Here is a 24,536-nt window from a genome sequence, read left to right as displayed (position 1 = left end):
CTAGGAGGGCCATTTGGCTTAAGGGGTGGTCTGGTGACACGGGTTTACAAAATAAGCTTTGCACTATTCCGTGCCAGGAAGATTTCATTTTTGGGTTGGTTTTGGACGACCTTTTAGAAAAGGCCTCTGACAACAAAAAAGGCTTACCTGTTTCCAGACCCCATAAAAGACAGCAGTTTTTTTTCGCAGAAACAGAAATTTTTTCTATAGAACAGACAAAATCAGAATAATTGGAAAGAAAACAGAGTTAGGAAGTGAAAGGGATTCCTCATTAATACCGGGTCCACTTCAGGGCCCAAGGCTGGTCAACAATGATGGTTACTGTCTAGTGTTGATCGAGCACCGTAGTGCTCGGGGGCTCGGGCTGAACACATAGTGATATTCGGATGCTCGACTGAGCACCCGAGTATAATGGAAGCCAATGGGAGAACCCAAGCATTAAACCAGGTACCCCCTGCTTTGAAGAGGGGAGGGTGCCTGGTTCATAAGAAAATGTCAGAAATTGTTGGTAACACCACCGAAATGGTTCTGTAACAGCATGGGGAAGATGTATGGATGCATCTTGGACTCGCTGGGAACTATGTTGTCTGAATAGTACGTAACTTTTAGTACGTAACGCTTGCAGCGTTCGGGTGTTCGCCTGGCCGTGCGGAGGCAAACGGATCCGTCAAGACTTACAATGTAAGTCAATGAGGACGGATCCGTTTGAAGTTGACACAATATGGCTCAATTTTCAAACTGATCTGTCCCACATTTACTTTCAATGTAAAGTCTGGACGGATCCGTCTGAGCTACTTTCACACTTAGAATTTTTTCTAAAATATAATGCAGAAGGATTCGTTCTGAACGGATCCCATCGTCTGCATTATATGAGCGGATCCGTCTGTGCAGACCCCAGACGGATCCGCTCTGAACGCAAGTGTGAAAGTAGCCTTAGTTACACATAAAGGAGGGCATCATACATACCATTGAAAAATTATGATTGATGGCCTGCTGGTGACCCTCAAAAACATTAGGAGCAAGGGCCTGCTGATCTGACCACCTAAAACATTATGGGCGGTGGCCTGCTGCTGATTTGGTGACTCTAGTTAACCTGGGTTCGATGGCACCTCCCCGTGACAGCGACGATCCATTCGGATGTCTGGTCTATCAACTTTCAATGTAATTGTCAGCTCAAAACCTTTGTAAACTGTGGGTAACAGGGAATCAGTGTTTGATTCCGGAGAGGGAGCCTGAGAAACGGCTACCACATCCAGGGAAGGCAAGTGGGTGGCGCGCAAATCACACACTCCCGACTCATGGGGGTAGTTACGATAAATAACAATACAGGACTCTTAAGATGCCCTGTTATTGGAATGAGTAATACAAAATTACAGGGAATATCACTGCGGTATTTTACAGGGAGTGCAGAATTATTAGGCAAGTTGTATTTTTGAGGATTAATTTTATTATTGAACAACAACCATGTTCTCAATGAACCCAAAAAACTCATTAATATCAAAGCTGAATATTTTTGGAAGTAGTTTTTACTTTGTTTTTAGTTTTAGCTATTTTAGGGGGATATCTGTGTGTGCAGGTGACTATTACTGTGCATAATTATTAGGCAACTTAACAAAAAACAAATATATACCCATTTTAATTATTTATTTTTACCAGTGAAACCAATATAACATCTCAACATTCACAAATATACATTTCTGACATTCAAAAACAAAACAAAAACAAATCAGTGACCAATATAGCCACCTTTCTTTGCAAGGACACTCAAAAGCCTGCCATCCATGGATTCTGTCTGTGTTTTGATCTGCTCACCATCAACATTGCGTGCAGCAGCAACCACAGCCTCCCAGACACTGTTCAGAGAGGTGTACTGTTTTCCCTCCTTGTAAATCTCACATTTGATGATGGACCACAGGTTCTCAATGGGGTTCAGATCAGGTGAACAAGGAGGCCATGTCATTAGATTTTCTTCTTTTATACCCTTTCTTGCCAGCCACGCTGTGGAGTACTTGGACGCGTGTGATGGAGCATTGTCCTGCATGAAAATCATGTTTTTCTTGAAGGATGCAGACTTCTTCCTGCACCACTGCTTGAAGAAGGTGTCTTCCAGAAACTGGCAGTAGGACTGGGAGTTGAGCTTGACTCCATCCTCGACCCGAAAAGGCCCCACAAGCTCATCTTTGATGATACCAGCCCAAACCAGTACTCCACCTCCACCTTGCTGGCGTCTGAGTCGGACTGGAGCTCTCTGCCCTTTACCAATCCAGCCACAGGCCCATCCATCTGGCCCATCAAGACTCACTCTCATTTCATCAGTCCATAAAACCTTAGAAAAATCAGTCTTGAGATATTTATTGGCCCAGTCTTGACGTTTCAGCTTGTGTGTCTTGTTCAGTGGTGGTCGTCTTTCAGCCTTTCTTACCTTGGCCATGTCTCTGAGTATTGCACACCTTGTGCTTTTGGGCACTCCAGTGATGTTGCAGCTCTGAAATATGGCCAAACTGGTGGCAAGTGGCATCTTGGCAGCTGCACGCTTGACTTTTCTCAGTTCATGGGCAGTTATTTTGCGCCTTGGTTTTTCCACACGCTTCTTGCGACCCTGTTGACTATTTTGAATGAAACGCTTGATTGTTCGATGATCACGCTTGTGACGCTTTGCGATCCACAGCGATACTAGGAAATCACAAATGCGCCATATTTCTCAATCACAAAGACAAAAGAGCCTTCACTAAGAATCTTCTCTTTCACTAAAGGAGTAACTCACAGATCAGAGGTACAATTAGCACCTTCTTGCCAAAGAATCTTCCTGCCCCATGCCAGGTTTAAGTACCCATCAATCTGGTATTCTCTTGACAGAACCTCATAAACCTGGTCTCTCTGCAGCCATAGTGTCTCCAATACCAGCAGGGGTCTCACACCTTTAGCCTGGGCAGCGAGCTTCAGAAGAAAAGGACAGATCCTTATCACACAGCTGGTTGGTACAGGAGGAAAGATGACCTGAAAGTCACCTCCAATCCATAAACTTCATATTCTTCCCATATTTTCCTAATATTTCATGGGTTATGGAAATGGGAAAGGAACCATCTTTTCAGAGATGGTTTTGGTTCTCCTAACCCACCTTCTAGGAAACCTGCGGACAAATCAGAGATTCCCGCTCTGAGATATAAAGGTTCTCAGGCTCCCTGTATTATCTTCTAGTCGTATTTGTTATCAGATGATGCGTAAAATTGTACTGATTATCAATATCTACTATATTTCTTGATTGGACTTACGGGATATGGAGAAATGGGCAAAGCAAAGATGCTGCCAGGTTTTCTCCCTATGGGGCAAAGGACTGCCCCTGTTCCAATTACCCAAGGCTGGACCTGAACGTGTCATAACCACTCCCCGCTTCAGAGTAGGTAAAAACAGTGACACACTCAGGTCCTGGGTCCTTCACCTACCATCTGACGTCGTCTAACATCTCGACCGCCCGCAGGGACACGGGCACCCCACCATCTTGGATTATTATTTCAAAGACTTTGCCTATTACTGGACACTACCACGGTAATTCTGAACTTACAGACATTCTATTCCCTTCCACCTCTAACTATTTCTATCCAAACCAATCTGTTCACCTGGCCGGTATATTTATCTGTCAGCTTTAATATATATATTTTTGTGTGTAGTTTTAGAATAAAAACGAACGATTTCATCGTTCCAGTTTTGCCCTTGTTACTTGATGACCTGATCTATGCTAAGAACTCTGTCCTCAGAAGACATACTACCAAATTGTGTTATTTTTATAAATTGTTAATTTACTAGCTAGGTTGCAAATAACCGTTTCGTCCCTTTAGGATTAGCTAGCCGGGGTCTCTTCGCCCCGATTCAATACGAAGAGTGGTGGCAGCAAATTAATTTGATTTCCAGTGTGAAATCGGTAATTTTATTTTTACCGATTGTACATACAATCGTGATTGCATCCTGTCTGGGCCCACCAACCAATCTTACACGTCTTCTGTGCTCACAGTGGATTCGCCTTCAGGAGTCTCTAGTGGAGACCTGTATGGCAACTGTGGCATAGTACGACGGGATTGGCGGGTGGTCGTCACATTGGTGGCAGCTAGTGGGATAGCAGAACCCAAAACCAGGCAGAAGTCAGCTTTTGGGAGATCAGAGCACAAAGAACTGACAAGTGCAGCTTTTTGTGCAATCATAACAATAGGACAGCGGTTACTTAGTATCCTGCCCGGCGGAACTTGTGTTCCGGGCGCAAAACGGTGCACATTGATAGGAATAGATTGGTTTACATTTTCCCACCTTTTCTTTGCTATATCCTATTCTTTTCCTCTTCTTTTCTGAATGTCTGATTCAGTTCCAAATTACCAAAGTTGGTCTGTCGCCGACTTACAAGCCGTGTGTGAGTCGCAAGGCATTGCCATTCTGAACAAAAATCGATCACAGCTGATCAAAGCTTTGACGGAGAGAGACGGCCAAGCGATGGAGGATTCCAATCCCATGCGGGAGGCTTCGCTGCCCCTTCGTTCAACGTCACCCAGCACCGCCAGCTATGGGAGTGCTGATGTTGCTACTTCAGCTCCGGGTGATGCAGGTACCCAGGATAACAGCATGTCCACAGCTCCTGCTAACCCTCAGCAAGGAACAAGCAGCTCTGGACTGAACTTCACTGCCTTGGGCCCTATGAGCCAGCAGTTGTTACCAGGCCTGACTGGCGCGGATTTACGTTTTTACCTGGAGATGCAGCTCGAAAGAGAGGAGCGACAGCAGCAGTTCCAGCTTCAGAGAGAAGCGCTGCAGCACCAGCGTGCACTAGAACTGGCCCAAGTGAGACAGGCCGAGCGGTCTTCCTCTCCTAACACTCCTGCTGCAGGAGGCATTCCTCTACCCGGGGTCCCCAAAGCAAGGTTTCCAGTTATGGAGAAAAACGGGGACATTGATTTATATTTACGCTCGTTTGAGAGAGAGTGCCGCCAGTTCTGCATCCCTGAGGATCAGTGGGCTCTACACCTGACGCCTCAGCTGACTGGTAAAGCGCTGGATGCTTTTGCGGAACTACCCACAGACCAAGATTGCGATTATCAGACCATCAAGGATGCCATAATTGCTAAGTTCCAGTTAACCCCTGAGGTTTACCGGAGAAAGTTCCGTGCCATCCTGAAAGGATCCACAGACTCTTACGCGGATGTGGCTAGCCGCTTATGCACCACATTCCGCCAATGGACTAGAATTCTTAAAGAAAAGACTTATGCTACCCTTGAGGATTTGATGATCCATGACCAACTCCTTGCGATATGCCCTACAGATGTGAGACAGTTTGTGCTGGAGCGCAAGCCCCAGTCTGTGAAAGAAGCTGCTGAGCTGGCAGACATGTTTGTCGCAACCCGGGTACCGGACATTCGCAAACCTGTGATGACGGACATCCGCAGGCCGGTGGTATCAGACATCCGCAAACCCCTGGTACCTGACAGCCGCAAAACTCCAGTACCCAACCAGGACAGAGCCATGTCCCAGAACTGGAGAGAAGGCAGGCCCACTGGCCCTGGGAACCGTGAGACAACCAGGCCCTGGTGTGAGCTGTGTCGCAGGCCCGGTCACACCAAGCAAACCTGTTACGCAGGGAAGCCGGCCCAACCTCCAAGCACCGCGACGACGCCAAGCCCTAAGGGGGCCAACGCTTCCTCACCTACCTCATCGGCTGTATTGCTGGTCGGAGGACCCGAGGTGCACCGCGGATCCCAGAATCACCAGCCTGTCACTGTGAACGGCCAGACTGTCATCGGATTCCGTGATACCGGTGCAGATGTCACCTTGGTCCGTTCACATCTTGTTACGGAGAAGGATATCCTTCCAGGAAAGTACCTCGCTCTGACCGGAGTTGGGGGCACTCGCACTCATGTGGCCCAAGCCCAAGTCACCATTGATTGGGGAATGGGACGACAAAAGCGGGTTGTTGGGGTCCTGGATGATATTCCTGTTGCCACAGTGCTTGGCACTGATTTGGGCACCCTTGTTTCCCATTACGAATACCCTGCAAGCGCGCAGGAGGCCCAAGCAGGGCTCCCTGACCTAAACCAGGTACTGTACAGCCCTTTGGGGAAACAGGGAGACGGGGACACTTTGCCTGCTATTTCTACTGTCCCTAACGCACCTAGGGAGGTATCAGATTTAAATGTACAAGCAACCGAATGTCATTTGCCTACTTCTGCACCTGTCATTGCTGATCCGAATGCATGTGTTAGTGTTAGCAATGGTGATATAAATGATGCTGTACCTGTTCTGGCCATTACACGTTCTATGGCCAGCCGCCTGAACTCAGAACCGACCGAAGGGACCCCCTCGGGCGATTCTGACCCTCAGGTGGATAACAATGCGAGAAAGACCTTTTCATGTGATGATGATGATGATTGTGTCACTGCGCTGGTAGACGCTTCCAGTGTCGCCAGTAACCTGGGCTCAGATGGGGCTGCGGGGACAGAACCAGCCGTCCCTCCACCCACCTCTGACCCCAGCATTGAAGGTAACTCTCCACAGCTGACCTCATACGTCACTGGTCAGCTGGAGGAGACCGGTGGCGCTGCATTCGTGCAGGCCTTAAAGGGTGACCCTAGTCTGGAGGCACTTAGGGCCCGAGCTGGCCAGCCTCCAGGGGAGGGCACTCCATATAAAATCTATTGGGAGAACGACCGACTGTACTGTGAAGCTGTACAGCCTACAAAAGGTGGCGCAGGTGAGAACACGAGACAGCTGGTACTCCCTAGGGAATTTCGGGCACAGGTGCTCAAAGCAGCCCACGACATTCCACTTGCAGGACATTTGGGTATCAGAAAGACCCACAAACGTGTTCAGAACCATTTTTACTGGCCCACGATGGGAACGGACATAACGAAGTACTGCCGATCGTGTACCACTTGCCAGAGGGTTAAGAAGGCTGGAGGACCCCGCAAAGCCCCTTTGCAGCCACTGCCCGTGATCACAGAGCCCTTCCAGAGAGTGGCAGTGGATATAATTGGTCCCCTTCCCATTCCTAGCAGTTCTGGCAAGCGCTACATCTTAACGGTCGTGGACTATGCCACCCGTTACCCAGAGGCGGTAGCACTGTCTTCCCTTAGGTCGGCCACGGTGGCAGACGCCTTGATCGGGATTTTCTCGCGTGTAGGTTTCCCCGCCGAGATGATCTCTGATCAGGGCTCCTGCTTCATGTCGGAGCTAATGGAAGCCCTCTGTGAGAGGATGCAAATCAAGCACACCACTTCCAGTGCGTATCACCCGCAAACCAACGGCCTTTGCGAACGTTTCAACGGAACGTTAAAGCAAATGCTGGCCACGTTCGTGGAATCGCAGGGGAAGGACTGGGAGCGGCACCTGCCTCATTTGCTGTTCGCTTACAGAGAAGTGCCACAGGAGTCCACTGGGTTCTCGCCCTTTGAACTCCTATATGGACGAGACGTCCGAGGGCCCTTAAAACTGATTCGGGAGACCTGGGAGGGAAAAGGTGACCCCTCAGAAGTCTCTGTGGTTGAATATGTCCTAAAATTTCGGGACAAGATGGAGTCCCTCATGACCATAGTGACGGGAAACCTTGCAAAGGCACAGGCCAAACAGAAGGCTTGGTATGATCAGCATGCCAGAGAGCGGTCATACGCAGCAGGTCAGAAGGTATACGCCCTACTCCCTGTCAGGCAGAACAAATTGTAGGCTGCCTGGGACGGGCCATACACCATTCTGAAACAGGTGAACCCAGTCACTTACCTAGTGAGTCTCGGGGGTAAGCGACAGAAACTGTTCCACGTGAACATGTTAAAAGCACACAAGGAAAGGGAGCAGTATGTATTAGCAGTGTGTAGCCAGCTAGAACCCGAAGAGCCAGATCCACTGATAGACTTGCTAGCAGAGCTACGAGACGTGGCAGATGATTGGAACATCAACCCCCACCTCTCGTACCCACAGAAGCTTCAGCTCACCACTCTCCTGAGTGCGCACAGCGCCACATTCTCAGGCATCCCTGGCCAAACCAACCTAGCAGCTCACCGAGTTGATACAGGGACCCACAAGCCCTTACGGCAGGGCCCCTATCGCACCTCACCCGAAGTGCAGGCTGAAATCAAACGAGAGATTGATGAGATGCTACAGTTAATGGTCATCCAGAAATCCTCTAGTCCATGGGCCGCCCCGGTTGTTTTAGTCCCCAAAAAGGACAAGACAACCCGGTTCTGTGTCGACTATCGGAGACTGAATGACATCACCATAACCGATGCGTATCCCATGCCTCGAATTGATGAATTGCTGGATCAGCTGGCGTCCGCCAGCTATCTAACAATCATGGACTTGAGCCGTGGATACTGGCAGATTCCGCTTGCGCCAGAGGCGAGAGCGAAATCCGCATTCATCACCCCTTTTGGCCTCTATGAGTTTACTCGTATGCCCTTTGGGATGAAGAATGCGCCCGCCACCTTTCAGCGGGCCATGAATGAACTGTTGGAAGGAATGCAAGGTTATGCCCTAGCCTATCTGGACGATATAGCCATATATAGTCCAACCTGGGAAGATCACCTTGATCATCTGTCACAGGTATTGGGAAGACTGTCCGCTGCCAATCTGACCATTAAGCCCAACAAATGTCAGATTGCCATGACAGAGGTTCAGTACTTAGGACACAGAGTAGGCAGCCAGACCCTGAAACCTCAGATAGGGAAGGTCGATGCCATTGTAGCATGGCCACGGCCTAACACCAAAAAACAAATACAGGCATTTCTGGGAACGGCAGGGTACTATAGGAAGTTTGTTCCATCCTATAGTACTCTGGCTAAACCGCTGACCGATGCAACGGGCAAAAAACAACCCAACACGGTCACATGGAACTCGGAACTAGAACAGGCATTTCAGGCCCTGAAGGAAGCGCTAGCTAGCGCTCCTGTCCTTCAAGCTCCCGACTTCTCCCGTCAGTTCCTAGTACAAACTGACGCCTCAGACCACGGTCTGGGAGCCGTCCTTAGTCAGGTGGACGCAACCCTGTCCTCTACCTGAGCCGAAAACTACTCCCGCGGGAAACCGCATACTGCACCACTGAGAAAGAGTGCCTAGCGATCGTATGGGCCCTACAGAAACTACAATCGTACCTATACGGACGATCCTTCATGGTCATCACAGATCACAACCCTCTCAGCTGGCTGAAACGTACTTCTGGTACCAACGGAAAACTTCTCCGCTGGAGCTTAGCGCTCCAACAGTACGATTTCACGATTCAGCACAAACCGGGAAGTCGCCATCAGAATGCTGACGGACTTTCCCGCTGTAACTAGCTCAAATAGGGAGTTGGGATTGCTTCAGTCCCAGTCTTGCTGACCACTCCTTCCCCAATCTTCCAAAGGGGGGAGGTGTGACGCTTTGCGATCCACAGCGATACTAGGAAATCACAAATGCGCCATATTTCTCAATCACAAAGACAAAAGAGCCTTCACTAAGAATCTTCTCTTTCACTAAAGGAGTAACTCACAGATCAGAGGTACAATTAGCACCTTCTTGCCAAAGAATCTTCCTGCCCCATGCCAGGTTTATCAATCTGGTATTCTCTTGACAGAACCTCATAAACCTGGTCTCTCTGCAGCCATAGTGTCTCCAATACCAGCAGGGGTCTCACACCTTTAGCCTGGGCAGCGAGCTTCAGAAGAAAAGGACAGATCCTTATCACACAGCTGGTTGGTACAGGAGGAAAGATGACCTGAAAGTCACCTCCAATCCATAAACTTCATATTCTTCCCATATTTTCCTAATATTTCATGGGTTATGGAAATGGGAAAGGAACCATCTTTTCAGAGATGGTTTTGGTTCTCCTAACCCACCTTCTAGGAAACCTGCGGACAAATCAGAGATTCCCGCTCTGAGATATAAAGGTTCTCAGGCTCCCTGTATTATCTTCTAGTCGTATTTGTTATCAGATGATGCGTAAAATTGTACTGATTATCAATATCTACTATATTTCTTGATTGGACTTACGGGATATGGAGAAATGGGCAAAGCAAAGATGCTGCCAGGTTTTCTCCCTATGGGGCAAAGGACTGCCCCTGTTCCAATTACCCAAGGCTGGACCTGAACGTGTCATAACCACTCCCCGCTTCAGAGTAGGTAAAAACAGTGACACACTCAGGTCCTGGGTCCTTCACCTACCATCTGACGTCGTCTAACATCTCGACCGCCCGCAGGGACACGGGCACCCCACCATCTTGGATTATTATTTCAAAGACTTTGCCTATTACTGGACACTACCACGGTAATTCTGAACTTACAGACATTCTATTCCCTTCCACCTCTAACTATTTCTATCCAAACCAATCTGTTCACCTGGCCGGTATATTTATCTGTCAGCTTTAATATATATATTTTTGTGTGTAGTTTTAGAATAAAAACGAACGATTTCATCGTTCCAGTTTTGCCCTTGTTACTTGATGACCTGATCTATGCTAAGAACTCTGTCCTCAGAAGACATACTACCAAATTGTGTTATTTTTATAAATTGTTAATTTACTAGCTAGGTTGCAAATAACCGTTTCGTCCCTTTAGGATTAGCTAGCCGGGGTCTCTTCGCCCCGATTCAATACGAAGAGTGGTGGCAGCAAATTAATTTGATTTCCAGTGTGAAATCGGTAATTTTATTTTTACCGATTGTACATACAATCGTGATTGCATCCTGTCTGGGCCCACCAACCAATCTTACACGTCTTCTGTGCTCACAGTGGATTCGCCTTCAGGAGTCTCTAGTGGAGACCTGTATGGCAACTGTGGCATAGTACGACGGGATTGGCGGGTGGTCGTCACAACGCTTCAGAAGCTTTGCAATTTTAAGAGTGCTGCATCCCTCTGCAAAATATCTCACTATTTTTGACTTTTCTGAGCCTGTCAAGTCCTTCTTTTGACCCATTTTGCCAAAGGAAAGGAAGTTGCCTAATAATTATGCACACCTGATATAGGGTGTTGATGTCATTAGACCACACCCCTTCTCATTACAGAGATGCACATCACCTAATATGCTTAATTGGTAGTAGGCTTTCGAGCCTATACAGCTTGGAGTAAGACAACATGCATAAAGAGGATGATGTGGTCAAAATACTCATTTGCCTAATAATTCTGCACTCCCTGTAGATGAGGTACGTTATACAAGAGAGGCCCTGCTGCAGCTTTGTTGACTAGATCGCACGTCCCTGTGACGTCCACGATCCATTTTGATATCTTTCCTATCAAAATTCTATGTTCTTTTATGCCACCGGTAACGAGGAATCATTCGATTTCGGAGAGGGAGCCTGATAAATGGCTACAGCTACTACTTCAAAGCAAGGCAGCATGAGTTGCGGGCCCTTAGGTGAGCTGACCCTGTAAAAGATTTTAGGTGCGGGCCTGTTGGTGAGCTGACCCTGTAAAACATTATATGCGAGTGCCTGCGGGTGAGCTGACCCTGTAAAAAAATTATATGCGAGGGCCTGCAGCTGAGCTGACCCTTTAAAAAACGACAAACCCAACTTGATTTTGATGGCTGCATTAATCTGCAGGTGACCGTCATACAGCTCTACAGATTTGTTTCCATCTGCATCTTTCTCAACAGTCTATGGCCTCAGTCTTTTATCCATACTCTGTCATTGTGCCACTATATGGCCTCTTCATGCTGCCATCTCCACACCATGCCGCTCATTTTTATCACCATGCTGCTGCTGATGCTGCTTAAAAGGCCTTAAACTGATCACCAGGCCCACAATTTAATTAAGGTTTTGGAATCGATAAACCCAACTTGCTTTTGTGGGCTGCATCAGTGGCGTAGCTAGAAATGACTGGGCCCCACAGCAACTTTTTGAAGGGTGCTCCATCCCACAGTAAATTTTTTTAGCGACCCCTTCCTTTCATGCCGCCCCATTCCTGTGGCTAGTAGAGATCGCTCTCTCAGACCAGGACTGGCAGCTGTTCCATCCGTTTTATACACTGTCTATACTGTCACTGTATATAATTTAATTGTGTAATACTGTTGAGGGGACCCTGACCAAATCCTTTAGTGCCCCTTCTCCTGGATGGGCCCCTCCTGGGTCAGGGCCCCAAAGCTGCAGCTTCCCCTACAGCTACGGCCCTGGTCTGCATTAATGTGCAGGTGACAGTGCTACAGCTCCACAGATTTGTTTACATCTGCATCTTTCTAAACAATCTGTGGCCTTAGTCTTTTATCCAGACTCAGTCATCGTGCCACTATGTGGCCTCCTTATGCTGCCATCTCCACAGAATGTCACCTTGCCACTCATTTTTCTCACCATGCTGATGCTGCTTAAAAGGCCTTAAACTGATCACCAGGCCCACGATCTAATTAAGGTTTTGCGCACGAAACCAAAGTAAAAATTAAAAATTGATTGAAAACATTCTTTCCTGTATAGTTACTTGTATATAAAGTGCAAGTGCTGCCAAAAATTACAAGGAAGAGGCACGTCGATACAACCTGTATATCACATAAAAGAGGGCCTCATTCACATTGAGTTGCGGGACTGAAGGTGAGCTGACCCTGTAAAAGATTTGAGTTGCGGGCCTGCAGTTGAGCGGACCCTCTAAAAAATATGTGAGGGCTTGCTGGTGAGCCGACCCTCTAAAAAACTATATTTGAAGGCCATATATGCAAGGGCATTATATGTGACGAATAAGCAATGCATGTTGATTATGACGGAAGAGGAGGAGAAGAAAAGGAAGATTCAACCATATACCCTTGTTTGTGGTGGAAGGGGTGCGTGGGAATACAGTCTATTAACTACATTAAAAACAACACATGTAAAGTGCCTTTATGTTCATCAGCATTCCTCTGAAGGAGGCGAGAAGTCATGGTCAATCCAGGCCTTGTTCATTTTTATGAGTCAACCTGTCAGCATTTTCAGTTGACAGGCGGATACGCTTATCTGTTATAATGCCACCAGCAGCACTAAATACACACTCAGACAAAACACTGGTGGCAGGGCAGGCCAGCACCTCCAAAGCGTAGAGCGCCAGTTCGTGCCACGTGTCCAGCTTGGACACCCAGTAGTTGTAAGGCACTGAGGGATCATTGAGGACGCTGACACTGTCTGCTATGTACTCCTTCACCATCTTCCAAAATGTTTCTCTCCCTGTGGCAGTAGGCCACACATCAGGGTGAGGGTGCTGGCGGAGTGTAATGAAACTGTCCCAGGCTTTGGAGAGTGTTGTCCTGCCTCTTTGGAACTGCTGTGTGTTCCCCTTGTCTCCCCTCCTCGGTTGGCCAAGGAAGTAAGGACTCTGCCGCCAGCGTTGTCAGATGGAAAATGTTGGAGCAATTTTCCCACAGGGATCTTCAGGTATTGCACCATTTTGCTCGTCCTCTGCACCAGAGGAATGAGAGATGAGAAATTCTCTTTGTAGCGGGGGTCTAGAAGGGTGAACAACCAGTAATCTGTGTTGTTTAAAATGCGTATAACGCGCAGGTCAGACATGCGTAAAACGCGCAGATCAGACATCCATGCCCACTCCTCGCTTGTGAATAGCGAAGGCTGACTGGAAAGGCGATGACCATGTTGCAGCTGGTATTCCACAACTGCCCTCTGCTGCTCACAAAGCCTGGCCAACATGTGGAAGTCAGCTGTCGGTGACTTACGGAAATGTGCGCACACGTGACGCACCTTCACCAGTAGCTGAGGCAAAGTGGGGTATGTTTTTAGAAACTGCTGAACCACAAGGTTGAATACGTGGGCAAGGCATGGGATGTGTCTAAGGTTGCCTAGCTCCAAAGCCACCACCAAGTTACAGCCATCATCAGACACAACCATGCCTGGTTCTAGGTTGAGTGGCAAGAGCCACAGCTCAGTCTGGTCTCTTATCCCCTGCCACAGCTCTGCGGCGGTGTGCTGTTTGTCACCTAGACAGATCAGATTCAGCACAGCCTGTTGCCGCTTCCCCATTGCAGTGCTACACTGCTTCCAGCTACCGACTGATGACTGACTGGTGCGGCACACGAATAATTCAGAGGTGGAAGTGGAGGAGGAGGCAGAGAAGTGGGGGTTGGAGCCACTAACGTAGGTGGTGGCGGAAACCCTGATGGAATTGTGGCCCGCAATCCTTGGCGTCTGTAGCACCTGTGCCATCCCAGGGTACGAGTCGATCTCGGCCTCCAACTTTCACCCAGTGTACCATCAGGAAAATGTAGCGTCCCTGGCTGAAAGCACTTGTCCATGTGTCCGTGGTTAAGTGGACCTTTCTAGTAACTGCGTTGGTCAGGGCACTTGTGATGTTAAGGGACACATGTTGGTGTAAGGCTGGCACAGCACACCTTGAAAAATAGTGGTGGCTGGGGACTGCGTAACGAGGGACAGCTGCCAACCTCAGGCTGCGGAAGGCCTCAGTATCCTCGAGCCTAAATGGCAACATTTCCAGGGCCAGTAATTTGGAAAGCTGCGCATTTAGTGCTATGGCTGTCACGGCTGAGGATGGGGGAAAATCCTCAGCTGTGCGGTGCCAGATGATGTTATGGCTATGACCACAGGGGTGGCTCTCACTGGCAGGTAGAAAATACAGGAGGCTGCTCCAGCAAAACATGGCTGAAGCAACCTCCAGACCTGGGAAAACAGTGAGGCTTTATAGGCCAAGAAGCCACACCCCACAGTCGGACACACCCAGTGACACACACACACTGGGAAGGGAGTTAACCCTTCCAGCACCAGAGAAGGGAAACGCATTAAAGGGAAAGTGTCCAACTCACTAACACACACTGTGGCTGTTGCCGCAGGCAACGACATGGGTGGCACTCATGTCCTGGGAGTCAGCCCGAAGGCCGGGACACTGCCACCACATGTACAACAACGACCAAACGTTGCCACGGACAACCACAGTGAAGGGAAGGGTCAGTGCACACCACACATAAAACCAAGTGTACACACACACACACACCTAACAGGAAGGTTGCTAGGTGCAACTGCATGCCATGCAGCAAGCTGCCCAGCACCGCTCAGGCTGCTCTGCAGAAACCAACTCATACGACAGGTTGCCCGCAGCAACCACAAGTGAGGCCACACACCAGCGGCCCTCACCTGTGATTGAACACTAAACCAAACCGCAGGCAACCGCATGCGGTTGAGGAGTCACGGTCATGGCCATGGCCGTGACAATGGCCTGTGGGTGGGTGTCTGGGTATTTGCACTTGCATTCAAATGCCTGGGGTAATGACATTTGGACGCTGTGCTGGGACAGGGAAGTGGATGTGGTCGCTGATGGTGCTTGCGAAAGTCCAGGTGCAGGGCGGGAGGCATCTGTGCCTGCCTCTTGGACAGGGGATTGGCCAGCACTTAACACAGGGGAAGAGGAGGCAGTGGTGTGTCCCGCAGACACAGATTGTGGACTAAGGCGTTCGGCCAACCTATTAGGGTGCTTTGATGCCATGTGGCGGATCATGCTGGTGGTGGTGAGGTTGCTAGTGTTCACGCCCTGGCTCATTTTGATGTGGCACTGGTTGCAAACTACTTTTCTTTTGTCGTCCGCACTTTCCTCAAAAAAGCGCCATATTGCCGAATACCTACCCTTTGGCAAGGGAGATTTATGCAAGGGGATGCTCAGTGGAACAGTTGCGGGCCTGTTCAGTGGTGCCCGCCATCTACCTTTTGCCACCCCACTGCCTCTGCCAGCCTGTTGCAGTGCTGCAGATCCCTCCCTCTCTGTACTGCTTTCCTCGCTCAGCTTGTTGCCATCTTCCCAGGTTGGGTCAGTGACCTAGTCATCCAGCACCTCCTCTTCCACTTCCTCACTCTGATTATCTTCCTGATTTGTTGACCTAACCACAACCTCAGTGATTGACAACTGTGTGTCATCTTCTTCCTCAACCTCTTGAGACAGTAATTGCGGTTGAGTCATTGGCAACTGTCTCATCGTCATCCACCTCATTAAACACTAATTGCCATTCCCCAGCGTCATGTTCTTGTGAGTCTGGATGCTCCAGAGGTTGGGAATCGGGGCACAAGATCTCAGGTCCCTCTTCAAGCGTGCTTGGGGAGAGGGCCAAATCAATTAATGGCGATGAAAAGAGGTCCTCGGAATATCCGAGTGTGAGATCACTTGTTTGGCCAGACTGTAAATGGTTGGAGGAAGGAGGATCAGGGTGAGGATTGTGTGGACCAGACTCCTGGCTACTGAGACTGGACTTGGTAGAACACAGGGTGGTGCTTAACCAACTGCAAGCACTATCTGCAGCAATCCAACGACCACCTGCTCGCACTGGGCTGACTTCAAGAGTAGTGTCCTGCGCTGCTCTGCAAACTAGGACATGAAGCTAGGTATCTTGGATGATTGTTTTTCTTGTGCTCTGGCAGCAGGCACAATTTCACCACCCCAGGGCCACGGCCTCTGTGTGCACCATCTGCATCATGGCCACTTCCCCGTCCCTTAGTGCTCGCCTTCTTCATATTAAATGTTATTTGCACGCTTGACACACAAGATGTGGCACTGACGTCACAGTTCACAGCAAGCACAGTATATGGAAAAGTAATTAAAAGTATGGAAAAAGGAAAAAAGATTTCACTGATAGTAAAAATATCTCTTGTCCTGACACACACACGCTATTGCAGCACAGATGAGACAATCCACTGCAGGGACCGTTTATAGGAAAAATGTGGATAAGTTATGGAAAAAATATGATTGTTGTCACTAATATTTTTCCCAATATCTGGGCCTCTCACAGAGATGCTATTGCAGCACAGATGAGACAATTTACTGCAGGGACAGTTTATAGGAAAAATGTGGATAAATTATGGAAAAAATATAATTGCTTTCAATATGTGTAAAAAATAAAATAAAAATAAAAAATAAAATTGTCATGTTACCAGACTGTATTATTCAACTTGTACTGACAACACTGAATTGTGTAATGCATTGGATATGTGATCCTTTCCGAATGTAATGGTTCACTTACCTTTTTGTGACATGACAATAAAAAAAATATTGTTTTAAAAAAAAAAAGTATGAATTACAAATTTTGCTGATTTTTTTTTTTTTTTTTTTTTTTACCACAAAACTTTTTATATAAATCTGCTCAGTTCCTCCTGCCTGCAGATTGCACTGCATTTCATGGTGACATGTTCCCTTTAAAATCGAAGTTCCCTTTAATAACCTTATCTAATATATAAAGCTGAGTGTATGTATGTATGTATGTATGTCCGCTAAAGGATTTCCACACTGTCGCATTTATAATCACGAATTTGGCACACAGGCACATTGGGTGTCCAGGAAGGTTTTAGACCAGTCTCGGCTCTCTAGCATGTACCGTTCCTGAGATATTCCCCAAAAATGCTAATATGGCACCATCACATGACCTACATCAGCCAATAGAAGCCTTTAGGTCTTTCTCCTCATATCCCAACTGCCATACACACGGTCACATGACGCTTATCAGCCAATTGAAGCTTGCAGGTCCTTAGTCTCCTCATATACAGTTTTACACCAGGTTTCCATTACAACCCAGCCATTTTTCTTCACTGCTGTAGGTCAGCTTTAAAGGGGCGGGGCGCTGTGGATTACATTGTTAAGGTATCAGAGTGCTGTGGAGGTCACAGTTAAGGGGACGGTCTGCTATGGAGTTCTGTGTTAAGGAGCAAATTGATGTAGGGGCCACTGTTAAGGGAGCTGGGGGGTTGTGGAAATCACTATTAACGAGATGGGGTACTGTGGAGGTCACTAATAAAGGGGAGGCCGCTATGGAGGTAATTGTTAAAGGGGCGGGCCGCTGTGGAGGTCACTGTTAAAGCGGTGGGTGCTGTGGAGGTCTCGGGCAGGAAGTGGTGGAGGTTACAGTTAAGGGGATTATCCACTATGGAGGTTAGTGTTAAGGGGCGGGGTGCTGTAAACATCACTGTTAAGGGGGCAGGGTGTTGTTGAGGTCACATTTTAAGGGAACAGAGCTCCGGGGAGGTCACTGTTAAGGGGACGGGTTATTGTGGAAATCACTTAATGAGACTGGGTACTGTGGAGGTCATAAATAAAGGCCAGCCACTGTGGAAGTTACTGTTAAGGGGGTGGGGGACTGTGGAGGTCACTATTAAAGGGGCAGCTGCTGTGGAGGTCACTGTTAAGGGGATGGGTTATTGTGGAAATCGCTTAACGAGACTGGGTACTGTGGAGGTCACAAATGGTCGGCCACTGTGGAGGTTACTGTTAAAGGGGAGGGCACTGTAGATGTTACTATTAAAGGGGCAGGCTGCTGTGGAGGTCATTGTTAAGGGAGGAGGGGACTGTGGAGGTCACTATTAAAGGGGCAGCGGGGTACTGTGAGGTTACTGTTAAGGCAGCGGGGTACTGTGAGGTCACTGTTAAGGGAGCAGGGTACAGTGGAGGTCACTGTTAAGGGTGCAGGGTACTGTGGCAGTCACTATTAAAGGGGCAACTGCTGTGGAGGTCTCTGTTAAGAGGGCCAGGAATGGTGGAGGTCACAGTTAAGGGGACTGTAACCTATAATCAGTGTTAAGGGGCGGGCCCCTGTGGAGGTCACTGTCAAGGGGGTGGGGTGCTGTGGAACTCACTGTTAAAGGGGCAGGCTGCTGTGAAGGTCAAAGTTAAGGGGGTGGGCTGCTGTGGACGTCCTATTTTAAGGAGGTGCGGCACTGTGGGGGGAAGGTCAGTATTAAATGGTGGGATACTGTAGATGTCACTGTTATAGGGGATACTGTCAATATCTTTTAACTACACACACAAACATTAAATGAAATTGATGAAATATACGTGTGCGAAGCCGGCTCCTTCTGCTAGTACTGTATATAGTCAAGCCAACTCAGATCATCTTATATAAAGGAAGGTTAAAAAGAAACATGTTGCTTATTAGTAATGGTACATTTCTCTTGGTTTTATATTGAAGGAGGCCATTAATAGCAATTCATTCTATGAACCACAAAGACAACTAGAGGTCGGAAATATAGAAGAAGCCTTTCAAACAGCTGATCAGGTGCATGAAGGTACAAAGATTATTGCCACTAATATAATTTAGTTCTTAAAATATTGTCATTAATTGCATTGCCCTATTTAGCCATATGAGCATGGATACAGTGCAGTAGAAATGTTTTCTCTGCAGAGAGAGGCAGCACTCAAAGTAATCCAAAACCAGTGAAATCTTTAATCCATATGCAATATTTTGACTGAAAAGCCTTTACTTAGCATTTTCATCTGAAAAGTCACATATGGGTTATAGACATCACTGGTTTTGGAGCACTGCCTCTCCCTCTGTTTGTAGAACTTCATACCCGAAGGTGTGCGTTCGACCAAGCCCCTAAAAGGTGTGCACCCACCTATGTTTCTCTTCTGGGTGTGCTGTCCACACTTTTTTTTTATTTTGGTCTGCACATTTGTCCCGTTAAAGTGTTACCTGCACTTAATAAAAATAAATAAAAATAAAAAAAAAGTGATATATCATAATGACATATCAAAGTTTTTGACCTCTGGGGCCCCCACATATCGCTAAAAAAGGAAGATGGAAGCCCTCATGCAGAGCGCGGTCTCTCCATGCTGCTGATGATGGACATGAGATGGGTTCATAGACTCCAGCTTAAGCTCACTGTGTGAGTGCTTCGGTCTCCTCAGTTTAGTGATTGCTGGGTTTTAGCACTCTGATCCCCACCGATCCAAACCTTTGATATGTCACTGTTGTATTATACTTTATAATCACATGCTGCTGATGGATAGGGCAGTGAAGTTTCATGCCCACCTTACCTCTGTATATACAGACCAAGAGACCACTTGCAATAAACAAAAAGAGAATTAAGAGATGATCCTCCTATTTAATGATTCAATTTTCTCTATGACATTAATGGCGGGATTACACGGCCCGAATATCAAATGCCGATCTAAAGGTGCAGCCTATCTCCCGTTCATCAGATGAAGCAGTCATTCGTGCAGGCAAGTAAATTATCATTTCTGGGCAGCAGATCACGCTGTCTAAAATGTGATCTACTGCTCAGAAACCATGTAGCTGACGGACGAGTGATCACAGTAGCCCTGGACTTTGGACACACAACTATTGCAATGTCAAGTGATTTTACCTTTTATCTGCCTCCTTCTGAGCCTGTTGAATCTCTATAGCTCACTACTGAGGACTTATCACCCTTATACCAAAGTACAGCGTCCAGACTGTTTAGGATTAGCCATAGCATAAGCATATTATCTTACCCGTGTTTGTTTTATTTGTTACTGACCAATGACAGACAATAAATACAGTATGTAATAATCACCGATCGGCACTATGGCAGGAACTGACGTGGTGGTGCACGTGTCCAGGGACTGGCGTCCCAGGTAAGCAATATGAAAAAAGGACCGGCACTTACAATGGTTGCTTATGATGCTTGGTTTATTGTCACATACCAGTGACGCGTTTCGGCACAATACGTGCCTTCATCAAACTGTGTGCATACAAGAAATCATCCCACATTTAAATAGCCCGCCAGATAACAAGGAACTGACGTCATGTTGTCATGACAACCCACTACACAAACAGAAAAAAAACTAACATTGTATCGAGAAAAAACTATGAAATTAATAGCTGAAAGTAGCCGACCATATAAATAAAGTCCATATGATATGCTCCAATATACAATAATTCATCATTGCGATATGGTTCAATTCCGCTATGGAAACAAAAATGAACAAACGAAAGTTACATAAAATTTGGTTCACAAAAAGCTATATAAATCCTAATCGCGGTTCAAACCCCTGGGTTCCAACGTTTGTAACCGGTGGATCCAGTAAGCTTCTTTTCTGAGCAATAATTTATTTCTGTCACCTCCCCGTCGTGGTTGTGAAATGCTTTCAATGATCTGGAAGAGTAACTGAGAGATGGTGTGCTTCTGCTGATGGAAGTGGTGTGGTATAGGAAGTAACAGGTTACCCTTCCTTATGGTGGACTTAGGTTTACTGAACCTATCTTTCATTCTCGTTGAAGTTTCACCCACATGCAGTAATCCACAGGGGCATTTGAGTATATAAATGATGAATCTGCTGTCACATGTAAACATGCCCCGTTATTGGTATTCTTTCTCCAGAATGTGGATGGATAAAATGTGTTCCTTTTTATATGCATTGTTCCAGTGTAATAACTCAAACCAGGAAAAGTTCCTTGCTTTGGAGTGGAAAGCACACTCTGTCTGGATTCTGTTCTGTTGCTACCAATGTCAGCCCTGATAATTCTATACCTGATGTTCACTGCTCTTTTGTAACACATCATAGGTAGTTTTTGGAATTCTACAATTTGTGGATATGATTTGGAGACCACGTTCCAATGTTTATTGATCACTGCACTAATTTTATTGGTCCACGGATGGTACTTAACCACAAAGGGAATGTGCACATCTTTGGACACCTTGTTTTCTTGTGCAGTATCAACCCGAGTTCTCTGTTCCTCTAATAAATGTGTAGGATAACTCCTTGCTCTAAATTTAGTGGTCATCTCATCGAGTCTGATCTCGCATGTCTCAGTGTTGCTGACTATGTGTTTGGCTCTCTGGTATTGGGAGTAAGGGAGGGACTTTCTGGTGGATGCAGAAGATTGCTGTTGAAAGTAAGCAGACTATTACGGTCAGTGCTTTTTGTAAATAGATCGGTTTGTGCTCTACTATCTCCCCCCCCCCCCCTTATTACCCATGTGTCCAGAAAGGAGATTTTTCGCAAGTCATAATGTAAAGTGAACCGCAGTTCCGTCCAAATAGAGTTAAGATGGATTGCGAACTTGATGAGAGTCCGAACGTCGCCCGCCATTACGCAAAAAATATAGTCGATAAAATGACGCCCAAAAATTCAATGTTCTAAATATAATGGGTTAGGATAAATAAATTCGCTCTCAAACTGATCCATGTAGCAACTTGCGTATGGCGGTGCGACGTTAGAACCCATCGCGGTCCCATGTCGCTGTTGGTAAAAAGAATCCTGAAACAGAAAATAGTTCTGTTCCAGTACCACTGTGAGGAGCGTAAGTAAAAAATCTTTTTCAGTGTCCTTTTATGTACTTTATGTTAATAGATTACTAACTGCGCTAATCCCTTTCACATGTGTGATAGAGGTATAAAGACTGCACACATCAAAGGTGACCTGGGTGCAGTCTTTATCCATATCTAGAGACTTAATCTCATTCAGAAAATGCCTAGTATCCCTTAAGTAGGATGGTGCCAATTTAGTCAGTGGTGTAAGCACCTTTTCAAGGAATATTAATAAGCGGGGGTCGAATGGAATCCGTTGATGCCACAATAGGGCGGCCCGGGGGTCGAATAATGGATTCATGCACCTTTGGCAAAGTATAGAATACTGGAGTAATTGGATGATGATTAATCAAAAACTCACCCAATTTGGCATCAATGGTCCCATTCTCTTTAAAGCTATTGATGATGGTTTGCAGCATATCTTTTTCTGTAGTGGGTTGTCATGACAACATGACGTCAGTTCCTTGTTATCTGGCGGGCTATTTAAATGTGGGATGATTTCTTGTATGCACACAGTTTGAAGAAGGCACGTATTGTGCCAAAACGAGTCACTGGTATGTGACAATAAACCAAGCATCATAAGCAACCATTGTGAGTGCCGATCCTTTCTTCATATAGTCAATAAATACAGTCTAATCGATACTTATCATTTCATAAAGCTTTTGACATGTAATTTTGACATGTCAGAAATTCTGATCTGTGGCAGTTGAGGTGCTAAGACCCCTTGTGATTGTTAAAATGAAGGGGCAGAGGTGGTAAGCTGAATGTTGTGCCCTTTTGGTTGTGGAATAACAGATGTTCCTTTAGTCTCATCAGAACTACATAGGTTAAAGGCATCCCAGTAACTAACACACAGAATCTCTCACTCTAATCTACCCAACCTGTCCATCTATTACAGGGCTGACCACTCATATAAAGGTGTTATCTGGGAATTGATATTGATGACCTCTAGTGAGTACTATGGCCTCCTGGCAGCTTACCAAGCACAGTGCTGTACATTTTGTAGCGGCTGTGTTTGGTATGCAGCTCAGCCCCGTTGACTTGAATGGGACTGACTGTCTAGTCTATGTGACCAATGTACGGTAATGTCACTAGCCTAGGAAAATGCCTAAGTGCCTTACAGACCATCACAGCCTTTAGCTTCCAATCTGGTATTGATGACTTATCCTAATGATAAATCAGTATCAATTCCCAGATAACCCCTTTAAATGACCGGAATGTACTACTTCTTTTCCCAATGTAATTCTGTTTGTATAGCTTGTTCTGAGACTGTATCCATGGCTTTAGCTTATCACTGGTTTTCAGTTGTCAGGCTGTAACACACTAATGGTTTTCTTTCTCCTTCTTGTGACCATTGCAGGTGAAATCTATATAGGTGGTCAGGAACATTTCTACATGGAGACTCAAAGTATCCGAGCTGTCCCCAAAGGAGAAGATGGAGAAATGGATGTGTATTTGGCTACCCAAGATCCAACTCACACACAGGTAAGTCAACATTAAAGGGAGTGTGCAATCAGAAAATGAACTATTGTTTAAATCATGTTTTTAATAAATAAAAAAAAAAATATATATATATATATATATATATATATATATATATATATATATATATATATATATATATATACAAGAAAAAGTATGTGAACCCTTTGGAATGATATGGATTTCTGCATAAAATGTGATCTGATCTTCATCCAAGTCACAATAGACAATCACAGTCTGCTTAAACTAATAACGCACAAAGAATTAAATGTTACCATGTTTTTATTGAACACACCATGTAAACATTTACAGTGCAGGTGGAAAAAGTATGTGAATCCCTAGACTAATGACATCTCCAAGAGATAATTGGAGGGAGGTGTCAGCCAACTGGAGTCCAATCAGATTGAGATGAGATGAGATTGGAGGTGTTGGTTACCACTGCCCTTGTCAAAAGCAAACCCAGAACACCAGTTCTGGGTTTGCTTTTGACAAGCATTGTCTGATGTGAATGATGCCTCGCACAAAAGAGCTCTCAGAAGACCTACGATTAAGAATTGTTGACTTGCATAAAGCTGGAAAGGGTTCTAAAAGTATCTCCAAAAACCTTACTGTTCATCAGTCCATGGTAAGACAAATAAATTGTCTAGAAATGTAGAAAGTTCAGCACTGCTGCTACTCTCCCTAGGAGTGTCCGTCCTGTAAAGATGACTGCGCAGCGCAGACTGCTCAATGAGGTGAAGAACAATCCTAGAGTGTCAGCTAAAGACTTACAAAAGTCTCTGGCATATGCTAACATCCCTGTTAGCGAATCTACGATATGTAAAACACTAAACAAGAATGAATTTCATGGGATGATACCACAGAGGAAGCCACTGCTGTCCAAAAAAAACATTGCTGCACGTTTACAATTTGCACAAGAGCACCTGGATGTTCCACAGCAGTACTGGCAAAATATTCTGTGGACAGATGAAACCAAAGTTGAGTTGTTTGGAAGAAACACACAGCACTATGTGTGGAGAAAAAGAGGCACAGCACACCAACATCAAAACCTCATCCCAACTGTGACGTATGGTGGTGGGGGTATCATGGTTT

General features: G+C 46.3%; 1 protein-coding gene across 1 annotated transcript in view; it reads left to right on the top strand.

Moving 5' to 3' along the window:
• Nucleotides 1-24,536, top strand: part of LOC122945874 (aldehyde oxidase-like) — a 177,635-nt gene that overhangs the window by 89,300 nt on the left and 63,799 nt on the right. Inside the window, exons 20-21 of the mRNA XM_044305144.1 lie at nucleotides 18,860-18,956; nucleotides 23,323-23,447. Coding sequence (XP_044161079.1) covers nucleotides 18,860-18,956; nucleotides 23,323-23,447 — 222 coding nt within the window. The remainder of the gene's footprint in view (nucleotides 1-18,859; nucleotides 18,957-23,322; nucleotides 23,448-24,536) is intronic.

Source organism: Bufo gargarizans, chromosome 8 (genome assembly GCF_014858855.1).
Source record: "Bufo gargarizans isolate SCDJY-AF-19 chromosome 8, ASM1485885v1, whole genome shotgun sequence".
Taxonomy (NCBI): Eukaryota; Metazoa; Chordata; class Amphibia; order Anura; family Bufonidae; genus Bufo; species Bufo gargarizans.
The sequence above is the reverse complement of the archived record's forward strand: the minus strand, read 5'-3'. Positions and strand labels throughout refer to the sequence as shown.